The sequence below is a fragment of the Heliangelus exortis genome, chromosome 13, assembly GCF_036169615.1.
Source record: "Heliangelus exortis chromosome 13, bHelExo1.hap1, whole genome shotgun sequence".
Lineage (NCBI taxonomy): Eukaryota > Metazoa > Chordata > Aves > Apodiformes > Trochilidae > Heliangelus > Heliangelus exortis.
The window spans coordinates 19,066,563-19,078,801 of record NC_092434.1 but is presented as its reverse complement, the minus strand read 5'-3'; the positions used below and the strand labels follow the sequence as shown (position 1 = coordinate 19,078,801).

At 49.4% G+C, this 12,239-nt stretch overlaps 1 protein-coding gene and 1 long non-coding RNA gene across 2 annotated transcripts; both read left to right on the top strand.

The window, feature by feature from the left end:
• The first annotated feature begins 220 nt into the window (after positions 1-220).
• Positions 221-1,161, top strand: LOC139802218 (olfactory receptor 14I1-like). Its single transcript, XM_071757154.1, has 2 exons — positions 221-662; positions 998-1,161. The coding sequence occupies exons 1-2, from the start codon at positions 221-223 to the stop codon at positions 1,159-1,161; spliced, it is 606 nt and encodes a 201-aa protein (XP_071613255.1).
• A 1,949-nt stretch (positions 1,162-3,110) lies between these two features.
• On the top strand, positions 3,111-4,654 carry LOC139801888 (uncharacterized). Its single transcript, XR_011728380.1, has 2 exons — positions 3,111-4,188; positions 4,335-4,654. It is a non-coding gene; the product is annotated as an uncharacterized lncRNA (long non-coding RNA).
• Positions 4,655-12,239: the final 7,585 nt, after the last annotated feature.

Below are 12,239 nucleotides of genomic sequence, written 5' to 3'. Positions count from 1 at the left end.
GAATAAGCCAGGGTGTTTGACAGGGACATTCCAAAGTTCTTCATGAAATGGGAGAAGCAGCTTGTTTGTCTCTAGGACAAATTTAAAAATGTTTTTTGAAGGAACACTGCCCTAACTTTTCCTTTCCTTGCAATGACAGGTCTATATCCCTAGTGGCTTGAGACCTGACTTACTTATCCCTTTTCTTTCTCTGACAGTGCACTGTGCCCAGAAACAGCAGATGTCCAACAGCAGCTCCATCAGCCACTTCCTCCTCCTGGCACTTGCAGACAGGCAGGAGCTGCAGCTCTTGCACTTCTGGCTCTTCCTGGGCATCTACCTGGCTGCCCTCCTGGGCAACGGCCTCATCATCACCACCATCGCCTGTGACCAGCACCTTCACACCCCCATGTACTTCTTCCTCCTCAACCTCTCCCTCCTCGACATGGAATCCATCTCCACCATTCTGCCCAAAGCCGTGGCCAATTCCCTGTGGGACAACACGGACATGTCCTACAAGGGATGTGCTGCACAGATCTTCTTCTTGGTCTTCTTCATCACAGCAGAGTTTTCTCTCCTGACCATCATGTCCTACAACCGCTCCATGGCCATCTGCAAACCCCTGCACTACAGGACCCTCCTGGGCAGCAGAGCTTGTGTCCACATGGCAGCAGCTTCCTGGGGCACTGGGTTTCTCACTGATCTGCTGCACACAGCCAATACATTTTCCCTGCCCCTCTGCCAGTTCTGGCAGTGAAGTGAAGTGAACTCTGGCAGTTCTGGACCAGTTCTTCTGTGAAATCCCCCATATCCTCAAGCTCTCCTGCTCACAATCCTACTTTAGAGAAATTGGTCTTCTTGTGGTCAGTGTCTGTTTAGCTTTTGGGAGTTTTGTTTTCATTGTGGTGTTCTATGTGGAGATCTTCAGGGCTGTGCTGAGGATCCCCTCTGAGCGGGGAAGGCACAAAGCCTTTTCCACGTGCCTCCCTCACCTGGCCGTGGTCTCCCTGTTCATCAGCACTGGCATCTTTGGGCTACCTGAAGCCCCCATCCATCTCCTCCCCATCCCTGGACCTGGTGCTGTCATTTCTGTACTTCGTGGTTCCTCCAGCAGTGAACCCCCTCATCTACATGAGGAACCAGGAGCTCAAGAATGCCGTGAAGAAACTGATATATGGATGATTTTTCAAAAGGGTCAAAATGATTGATTTCATCTACATCTCTCTCCTAATGTAACTCACTAGAAGCCCGACACGTCTTCAATGTTTTTATTGAGCTTTGTTGTAGATAATAGTTATTTAGGTCATTTTTTTTCTGTTTTCGCTTTGAAATTTTTGATGAAACAGTAATGTCATTATTTGTGCCTTTTCTCATTATGGGTCTCTCCATGTATTATTTGAACAGCAAACCTTCAAAGAGGTGTTCTCTGGGTTTTTAAAAACAATAAAGAACTTTCCAGTGACTCCTTTGGCCAAGGCCCTTCTTTTGAGAGCCTCCCTGGAGCTGCAGGGCAGTGCCTGTGTGCAGAGGTGGAGGGGAAAGAGTCCTGGCACAAGGACACTGCCCGGGAGCACCAGCGCTTGATCTTTTCAAAGCTGTGACAGAGCTGGCCTCCAGAACAGCCCTTCCATCATCACAGGGGATCTCCTCAGCTCAGTTCTTCTTCCACACTTGCTCTCAAGAAGCTGCCCAAGGAGTCGACTCTGCAGAGATTGTTGCTGTGCTGCTTTCTCTGTGGGATCCCTGTGATGCCATCATGGTCCTGGGGGGGGTTGGGGACTTAGGGCTGGTTCCTTTGTCACTTCTTTGGTGTCCAGAGCCCTCAAGGATGGTGAATGTTGTGCAATAAAGATAGCCCATGGCAGTGGAATCGGGCAGGGCCCCTCTGAGCACCCTCCATTGGCACCCAAGAGCTTGTGTGGGAGGTGGTCAGTGGCAGTGAGCACCATCAGCTGGGTCTGCCTCCCAGCTTGACCAGCACAGCCCATAAACAGAGTCAGGTGTATAAGGAAAAGTGTGTCCAGAAAATCTAGGGAGGTTTTCCTACCCCTCTACTCTGACCTGGTGAGACCACACCTGGAATACTGGATCCAGTTGTTCAAGAGAGACAGGGATCTACTGGAGAGAGTCCCAGGGAGAGCTCGTTTATGATGATCTTTATGAAGAATAAGAGTTTGTAGTGTTTAGCTTTGAGAAAAGAAGGCTGAGGAGGGAATCTTAAAAATGTCTATAAATATCAGAGGAGTGGGTGTCAAAAGGAAGGGGACAATCTCTTTTCAGTGGAATAATGGGTTTAAGCTACAACACAGGAAGTTTCACCTCAACACGAGGAGAAACCTCTTGTCTGTGAGGTTGTGGGAGCACTGGAACAGGCTGCCCAGAGAGGCTGTGGAGTCTCCTTTTCTGGAGATTGTCAACACATCCCTGGGTGTGTTCCTGTGTGGCCTGCCCTAGGTGATCCTGCTTTGTCAGAGGGGTTGGACTGGATGATCTCTAGAGGTCCCTTCCAACCCCTAACATTCCATGATTCTATGATTCTATGGCCTCAGCCCCCGGGACAGTGCAGCCTGCTCCAGACAGGTGAAGGACAAAGAGGGGATTGCTGAAGCAGAGTGGGCAGGGGACAGAAAGGCATGGGGTGCACCTGGCCTTTAGCAAGCCCTTTGCCATGCTCTACCATTGTCCTGTCGCAGCCAGACTGGTGATGTCTGGATTGAAGAGGTGGGTGATGTGGTGGGTGGGAAGTTCACGAGATGATGAGGGTCACAGTGCCATCAGGGATCCAAAGTCCTCCTGTCAAGCAGTGACGGTTCCTCAGTGTCCAGCACTTGTGCCAACACTGCTGTCTTTATACATGGGTACGATCACTTCCCTACTCTTGCTGGCCATGCTATTCCTGATACAAGCCAGGATGGGTATGGTCTTCTTGGCCACCTGGGCACACAGCTGGCTGATCCTCAGCTGTCTGTCCACCAGCTCTGACTAAGGCTGATGCTGTGGATGGGATTAAGAAGGGAGTTCCATGGGGACAGGGGCAGGGTTGGCTTCAGTTGGGTGGCAGGTGTCCCTACCCATGCATGCAGGGGGTTGGAACAGGATGATCTTTAACCCTTCTAACTCAATCCATTCCATGATTCTGTGACATGGTCCCAGACAGTTCCAGGCCTGGGCTCTCAACAGCACCACCAGGGCTTTGTGGTGGGGTAGGTGCAGTTTCTCAGCTGTTCCCTTTACAGCTGAGACCCAGGCCCTATGACGAGCCATGACAGCATCTTCATATTCTCGTGCTGTTTTAATCCCACAGTTGGTTCCATTTCTCCAGGAACCCATAACATTACTGATAGTGTAGGGTTAAATGGGGATGGTGCAGCATGCACAAACCTTTGCCTCACAGGCTTAGGGCATGTCATGTGATAAGGATCTACAGTCTCATCGTAGGTATAGGTCACATCTCATACAGCCAATTCTTTCAGACACCTGAGAGCTTTTCCAAGTGTGGCTGCTTTGACCTGTGGGCAGTCTATTGCCACTTTATAGGGATATTTCCTATGTGTATGAGATGTGTATCCTATGTGTATCTCCTAGGTGTATGAAAAAACACTACCATGTACCACACTGCTGAAGACCATACCACAACTACAGTTTGTAAACAGCTCTTACCAAGAATGCACCACAGAGCAACACTAATCCCAGATAAAAAGCCACAGATCACATACCCTGAGTATCAAAGGTACAGCATGATTGGTTTAATTTCCAACCCTGTGAAATTTCCAAAGAAAATAATTTGATTCCCACTCAGCGGAGCCATCTGGGTATCCTCCCAATGAAGTAAAAATCCAAATTATTCAGGTAAATGAGTTGAAATTTGAACTGGGCTCGAGCTATATAGCTTAAGACCCACGTTGGGCACCAAAAATCTGTCAGGGCTTAACGCTGGGCTGGCAATTAACCAAATGACAGAAGCTCTGTATTAATGTCCTTACCCACCCTGATAAAGAAAGGAGAAAGAATAAGGGAGAGAGACTTAGGGGTTGGAAACTAAACTACACAGGTTTAATGAAACAGGAATGATAAAAAGGAAAAATTAGTAAATATATTCAAATATACAGAAAAATGGTACCACTCTCCTCCTCCCTCACCCCCAATAACTCTGAGGTCACCACCGAGGCTTCAGGGCAGCTCTGGGAAAGTCCAGGCTGGACTCCTGGGGTCAGCAGGCCTGGTTTAATCCCAGATCAGTTGTAGTGGTGATGGTGGTGTGATCTTTGCCATCTTGGGTTCCTCCCTCCTTGTCCTTCAGTTTAAAGCCTTTTTAAAGCAGTTTAAAGAAGGAGCTGCAGGCATGGACAGTGTAGGGCAGCCTGCAGGAGAGGTGGCCAAGGGCTCTGGAAGGCTGAAAGGCACAACAGGACCAAGGGCTTTGTCACCTCAGACATGGCAGCTGCCTCAACCACCATGGTCTACCAGGAGTAATTTTGTCCTGAGGCTCTGGACTTTCTTTCCCCTTCTTGGGGAGGTCAAGACGTGTCTGAATTTTTTTTATTACTCATTTCCATACTCCACAGTTCCTAGGAAGAGTCCTGACTCACAAAAGAGGGATGGGCTCTGCCTTCCCATTGCCTGGAGTTCAGAGTTTGTCCTCAATGCTTCATTAATAAATAAATAATGAAAAATCCTTGGCTTCAGAGCCACCTTTACAGAACATTTGCCTCCCTGCAATCATGGCCTCTAATAAGGCCATGATCTGGTCTAATAAGGCCATGGGGAGGCTCTGACAGCAATGGCCCTCAGTGGGGCCAATCAATGCTTCAAGGTACTTTCAGGTTCCATTCTGACTTCTGGAGCAGTTTGTTCATTCATCTTTCAGCACCTGAGGATCATGGACTCAGCACCAAACACACCCTGGGGCTCATTGAAATACAGAGAGCACTAAAGGGCCATGGCTCTCCATGGGATATTCTTCACATCTTTCAGACTTGTACAGCTAATTGGAGAGGTTTTCATACTGTAGTTAAGGAGGAACTTTTCATACCGTGATTAATGAAAACTGTTTGTTGTTGTTTGTAACTTTTTTATTTTTGTTATATTTTTAAAATATATTTTAACAGATCATCTAATGATTTTCAGTTTAGAGAAGAGGTGACAGAAGTTCCCTGAGGACTGACACTGTGTGGGCAACTTTACTTCTCACCTCCCCAGCCCCACCATTTCTTTTCATGTCCCACCTGGGACTTCCATCCCTGGTCCTTTCATCAGACTTTTCTCTCTGCAGCTGGAGGTTACAGCTCCACTGCACCACCTCCCATCTGCTCTCCTTAGAGAACTGACTGCACACGGGTACAACAGGAGTCTTCCTTTGTGCCAGCCAAGAAAAGTCAAACAGAGAAAGTGAAGAAGAATCTGATGAGAAATGGTTTAGAGAGACAGATGGGAAAAGAGAGATGTGATCATCATGAGAGAGGTGGCTAAAATCAGGCTGCTGAAAGACAGGCGAGCTTTGAACAACCTGCTGCTCAAAACAGCACCCAGGGGAGAGGCATCTGAATGAACAAAGAGTAGGAGAAGGGGACAATTGGAGAGGAGTGGGAATGGCCTTTGTCTGGACAGTCTGTGTCTGGAAAGGTGACTTTAGAAATGGTCACTGTACCACCACCACCAGGCAGAAGTTGATGTTGAGGCTCTGCACTTGGTTTGCTCCTTGACCCGTCTTGGGGTAGCTGTGCAGTTTTCCTACAGTTTTTATTGTTCATTGTCATCCTGACCCACAAGTGAGGAATGGGGTCTACATTCCTATTGTCTGTTCTTATCAGAGTTTGGCCTGCCTGACCCATAATATAAATAAAGAAAGGAAGAAATAAGGAAGTAAATAAATACATAAGCAAACAAATCAATAAATATCTCTGGTTTCAGAGCCACCTTTACAGAAACTTTTCCTCCCTGAAATCATGGCCCCCAGTGACCTTCCCTGACAAGTCTCTGGGGAGGCGCTGTCAATAAGTAGACACAATAGGGTCAATCAATACTTCAGGATAATTTGGGGTTTTGTTTTTGCTTTAACTTCTTAAGAGGGTTTTTTTATTGGTCTCCTGTAATTACGAGAGGATCATGGACTCAGTCCCACTGGCATCATGGGGCCCATTACAGCACTGAGCAGCCATGTGTCACCCTGTGGTGTTCTTAGTGTTGAAGACTGGCACAGGTAATTGGAGAGGTTATAGTGTGGAGGAAGATTACAAAGAGCATCTAATAGAAATTATTGAAAAGTTCTTTTTTACTGATTTTCATTTTAGAAATTTATATTCAACTGGTATTGGTGCAGAGTGTCTCTGAAAGAGACCTGGACACTGACAAAAAACTTTTGAGATCCATCACTCCATGGAGAACATTGCTCCTCACCACCCCAAACACAACATTGCTCTCATTGGCTCCCTGGGAAGGCTCTGGGATAATTTGCCTCCACCACCTTGTCACCACCCCCTTGTCAGTGCCACCACTGTTACCCTCCATCCAGCAGCTGCTTCTCATTCAGCTCACTCCTGTCCCCACACTGCTGTAGGGGTTTGGTCTGAAAGGCGGGGGCGTGTGGCGGTGCTGTATGCACAACCCCATATTTTGACTGTTCAGACCACTGTAATAGTATATAAGCGGTTTTTGTACGTAATAAAGGTCCTTTTTTCTGGAAGCATCGACTATACCTCTGTGAGGACTCATCTTTGACTTCCACGCCGAACCCCTAAGTTCGCCACCTCTTGCATCAGACAGCTGACACAGCTACAGTGTTTTCCTGTCCTCTCCAGCAAAGGTAATTTACCATCATCTTATAGTTTGCCAGAAATGCACTAAGCACAAAGAAGATCACATACAGTCTCCTAGTTTCTCAGCGGGTCAGGCTTTCCTGCCTCCTGGTAAACTGCAAAGTGTCTATTGTTGTAAGTCCAAACAATGCGTCATTCATGGAGAATAATTTAAGAGCTAGACCATGAGAGTGCAGAGAAGGAGACAGTCATGTAGTGCCAGCCTCTGATGAAGAAACAGGGGCAACTTGATCAATGAGAGACATCATTCAGTGTCATAAATAAAAATCACTTTCTATAGGCTCTTCCCCAGATGCCCACTACTGCACATCATCTCAGCAGCTAAAACATTCCTACAGGGGAATTGGTCTAGAAGAAGGCAGGAATGGCCTTCTGTGGGTGACCATCATCTCTAATATGCAGATGTTATTTTTGTCCCAGTGAAAGAGATGCTAGCAGACCTAGAAGTGCAGGGTGTGTATGAGGGCACTCCACCCCAGGGAGTTTCTTTGGGCGATGGCTTCATCCAAGGGGACAGTCCCTGTGCATGGGCAGGCTGATCCAAGGATGACTGACTTGAATTCCCACTCTGGCAGGGCTCTGATACATGGTCAGGTCTAACTGGCTGGGAGTCCTATCTTCTGGGAACTGTGAGCCTGGCAATAGGCAAGAGAAGCTCATGAACGAGAATGTAATCAGATTTCAATAGTCAGAAAGCTCCACTCTTTGTCAGGTACTCTTCTCCACAAGACATGGAAATCTTCCTTTTTTCCACCAGTGCTTTCATGTGGGCTTTTTTTGTGCACAGTAGAGATATCCCAGAAAGAAATCCCCCCGGGGGCTGCATGTCTCTTCATCTGGTCCTTGAAGAGAGGAAAGGCAAATGGTCTGGAAATGGTAGTATGAGCGCTTGCAGATGCCAGCCACCAGGTCTCTCAGGTGAAAGGCCCCTCTGCTAGATACCAGTATTGTCTTTTATTGAAAGGGTTGCTTTTACTGGAGGCCCCCTCTGCTAAACACAAGGCCTTTTGTATAGCTAACTAGATAAGAAAGAAGATGAATTAAATGGTGGTAATGTACAAACGAGTGAGGAACAGAAGACTGGTTCTGGACAGTGTAAGTTGCCAAGTGGTCAAGAACAAAGAACAGAGCGACTGTTGGCTTGCGACTTAAGCTCACCAGAGGGCAAGTGATGAAGAGGAAGTACGACAACCAGATGAAGAAAATTACCACCCCATGACATCCCTCCTATCCATATCATTCAGCTGGAAAATGCCTCCACATTTGTTTTGGCCCCCTGCACTTCCCTGTGTAGTGTGTGTCTCCCACTTGTCCATGGAGCTGGCCATGGCTTGCCTTGCCCAGCCCTACCCTGCTGCTCTCCCTGCCCTTGCCCATCACAACTTCAGCCCCAGTCCCACTTGGCAATGCACTACGTTGCCTAGGGCTAACTGCCATCCCTCAGCTGCCCAAGTACCTAATACCTGTGCTTGCAATGGAGCAACTTGGGCATTCTGGCTTTGCAGGGCAACCAGAAGGAGGAGGACAAGGATGCAGGCAGGGGCCACAGCCCCCACCACCTGAACCATGGTGACCCTCTTTTCGCTGCTATGGCTGCTGCTGCCACTGCCAGCAGGCTGTCCCCCTGACACCCATGTGGAGAAGCACAGTGGAGCAGCCCCTGAAGGACCACGGTGGGGTAAATGTGGATTTGTAGCCCCTGAAGTGTCACAGGTGGGCAGATGGGGAGCCGGAGCCTGTGCAGGGTTGCAGAGAGAGGCAGATGTGGATCTGCAGCCATGGAAGACCCCATGCCAGATGAAGTGACTGTTCCTGAAGCAGACCATCATTCTGTGGGCAGCCCAAGCTGGAGCAGTCTGCTGATGAGGGACTGCACCTGGTGGGAGGGACTCATGCTAGAGAGGTTCATGAAGGACTCTCTCCCATGAGAGGGACCCCCACATTGGAGTAGGGGAAGAATGTGAGGAGTCCTCCCCCTGAGGAAGAATGAGTGGCAGAAACAATATGTAGTGAACTGACCCTAAACCCCCACTGCCATAACCCTCTGTTGCTGAGAGGGAGGAAGGAGTGAAGAAGTGATTAGGGCTGAAGAAGAAGGGAGGGACAGGAGGTACTAAGAGCTGGTCATGTTTTCCCTTCTTCCTAGCAGATTAAATTAGTTTGCTCTTCCCAAGTTTAATCTCTCTGGTTTTGCCCATTACTGTAATTAGGGAATGAAAACCTCCCTGTCCTTTTCTTCATTCACAAGACTTTGGGTGGATTTTCTCCTCTCTGTCCCATAGTAAGGGTGAGGAGTGGAGGCCTGGTTGATGACAAGCTGGTACCACAGGCCCTGTTCTTCCAAGTTTTCTTCCAGGCCTCAGTATTTACGACCAGAAGGAGCAACCACACCAGGGCAGCTCCTCAAACAGCTGTGAAGGAGACCAGTATGGCCGTGGGAAATGCCTCCAGGGCACACACCACTGGCTTAGCTTAATCCTCCACTATAGCACCAGGGGAAAACACCTGGTCCTGTCTTGCAGTTCTTTTTGGGGAACCCTCAGGACTCTGAGAGCAGCTCTGGCATTGCTGGGGCTTTGCATAGGGCCTGGGCTGAGCCCCAGCACAGAAGGCTCAGGGCACCTGAAGGCATCAACATACCAGGTAGATGCATGGGCTGCAGAACCCTGAAGCCATCCCACAAGAACCCAGGAGAGCAGCCCCGGCCTAGTGCTGCCTGCCTTGTTGGGTCCTCCATGTCTTGGAGGAGGATGTTATCATCATTGCACTGCAGGAACCTCCTGGATTGCCTGTGTCCAGAGGTGTATCCCTGATGGTTGAAGTTCTCCATTGGGGACCAGGGCCTGAGAACATGAGGCTATTCCTGTCTGCTGGAGAAGGCTTGATCTACTTGTTCTTCCTGATTAGGTGGTCTGTAGCAGAAACCCACTATACCTGCCACCTTTGCTTGTCCTCTCTCTAATCCTAACCATTAAACTCTGAGTTGGCTCCAGCTTCATCCCCGGGCAGAGCTTCACACACTCCCAGATTGTTGCGTGGGATGAGTCTCGCTGTGGGAGTCAGTCGAGCTAGTGCTGGCTCGGATGGTATCAGGAGCTAACTTTGATCCGTCCGGCTCTGGAATCCTCTCCGGAAGCCACACCTACCGAACCCGGGCATGCGTGCCTGGGCTAGCCCCAGCTGGGCACAGGCGGGGGGGGCACCGTCTGGGCACTTGCTGCCTACACCAGATGCTCTCTCACATAAAGGACAGCCCCTTTTCTCATCTGCCCTTGCTGTCCTTCCTAACGAGCCTCTGTCCTTCCAGTCATGGAAACATTCCCCTACATGATCCAAACAACATTGTAGCACTGCAACTTCATGCATCCCTCATCCTTCGTGTTTATTCCTGTGCTGCCTGCATCAGCCTACAGGCACTTGAGTGAGGCATCTCTGCATGGTGAGCCCCTGTAGAGGGTTTGCAGGAATTCTCTACCCTAGTGCCTTGTGGGCATCTTTTTTGCTTGCAGCCACAGCCAGCTTATTTCAGGGGCAGCTAGAAGCAGACAGCAAAACCAGCCAATGCTGAATAAGTTGCCTTCACATGAGGTGTCCAGACTCAGAGACTCAGCTTGTCAACCTGTGCTCCCCTGCCACCAATGACAAACAACAGGAGCTCCCTTTGGCAATGCAACCTCCTCCATCCCTGAGCCCTAGAATGCTGGGGTCAGCAAAATTACCACCATGCACAGTCCACAGCCTCAGGAATGCTTCTGTAGAAGAAAAAAGAGGGTCTGCAAAAAGGAGCACTAAGAATGGAGGAAAACGTAAGAGATGGCAGAATGAACCCTTTACTTGGAAGTGTGAATCTTTCACAGAATCATAGAAACACATAATGGTTTGTATTGGAAAGGACCTTAAAAATTATCTAGTTCCAAACCCCCCTGCCATGGGCTGGGACACCTCCAGAACCAGATTGCTCAAAGTCCCACCCAATCTCTCCTTCAATATTTCTAAGGATGGGATATCCATTTGCAGAACTCCTGCTCAAACCATCACTTTATAAATAAATGATGGAGAAGGCATCTATAGATGATATATTCTGCATCAAACTCGTTCCTTAAAAATGTGATTCAGAACAAATCAAACCTACCATGAGTCAGTTAATAGACCATCCCAATGGGAACGTGAGATGGGGTGAAAATTAGATGAGATAACCTACATCAACAATCCCCACAGAACGTCTGTGGGGGACCCTGGCATAGCAGCTGCTTCTTCTACTGATAGTTGGACCCTGCATCCACCACAGTGAGCCTAGCTGTGAGTCTGTGCCAGCAGAAAAACAGGGAGGGCTGGTAGAGGCAGGTGACAGGCACCTGGGACAGATCTGATACACATGGCTGGGTGCTACAACATGGTACCAGGGGAATGGGACCCTCAGGAGCTCAGGGAAAAGTAGGGCATAGGGGTGTTCCAGTCTTGCAGAACCTATAGGGGAGCTTGATGAGGACGTGGCCCTGTGGTGGAAAAGCAGCATGGAAAAGGTGCGGGGGGGGGAACACAAGGTCCCCCTTTGCAAAGGAGAGGGACAGGGAAGGCAGGGTGCTCAGGGCTGTCTGGGACCAATGGCAAGGTATGGAAGCCCCTGACTCCCCCCAGCCCAAGCATGTGGGAACTGAGACTAGGTCTTTGGGTAGCTGGTATTTGAGCAAGGAGATGTGTGCTATCAAGGTCCCTGGGACTGCTAAGAGAAGGGGAACCCTTCCAGCACAGCTGGTGGTCATGTACCTGGGTGTTGTCAGAAGCCTGTCTGCATGCCAGCCTGGCAGATGGGCAAGAGCTCTGCAGCAGGTATTCCCTTCCCTCAGCCTCTGGGGTGTTGCTGTCCTGCCCTAGGATCACCCAGTCTTCTACCTAGGAAGAAGAGGAAGGATGTGTCCCATCCCATCTGAGCCTTGTCCCTTTTCAGGCCACGTAGCAGACAGCAGATCAGGCATCAGCCACTGTTGCTCAGAGCAGATCTCCTGGGTCCAGCCCCCTCTGCCTTGCACCTGCAGAGCCCTGGCCTGCTGGCCTGCCAGCATCTAAGTGTAAAGGGGCTAATTAACACAAAACCCACAAACCAGGAATAGTGTGGCCAGCAGGCCCAGAGTAGGGATCGTCCCCCTGTACTGAGCAGCGGTGATGCTGCATCTCTAATCTGGGGCTCAGCTTGGGCCCTCACAACAAGAAGGACATTGAGGGGCTGAAATGTGTCCAGAGAAGGGCACCAGAGCTAGGGAGGGGGCTGGAGTACAAGTCTGACCAGAAGCAGCTGAGGAAACTGGGAGTGTTCAGCCTGGAGAAAAGGAAGCACCATTCAAAGCAGGAGAGAGTTGCCAGCAAGGCACAAGCCTCGAGGAAGAGGAAAAGAAAGAGGAAAGGAAGAGCCAAAGGCAGGGAGACCAGCAGAGCCCTCCAGCCAAA

Coding starts and splice junctions, on each gene's coding strand:
- LOC139802218 (XM_071757154.1), top strand. CDS start 221: ATGTCCAACAGCAGCTCCATCAGCCACTTCCTCCTCCTGGCACTTGCA. Junction 663..997: donor CATGGCAGCAGCTTCCTGGG/GCACTGGGTTTC, acceptor CCTGTTCATCAG/CACTGGCATCTTTGGGCTAC.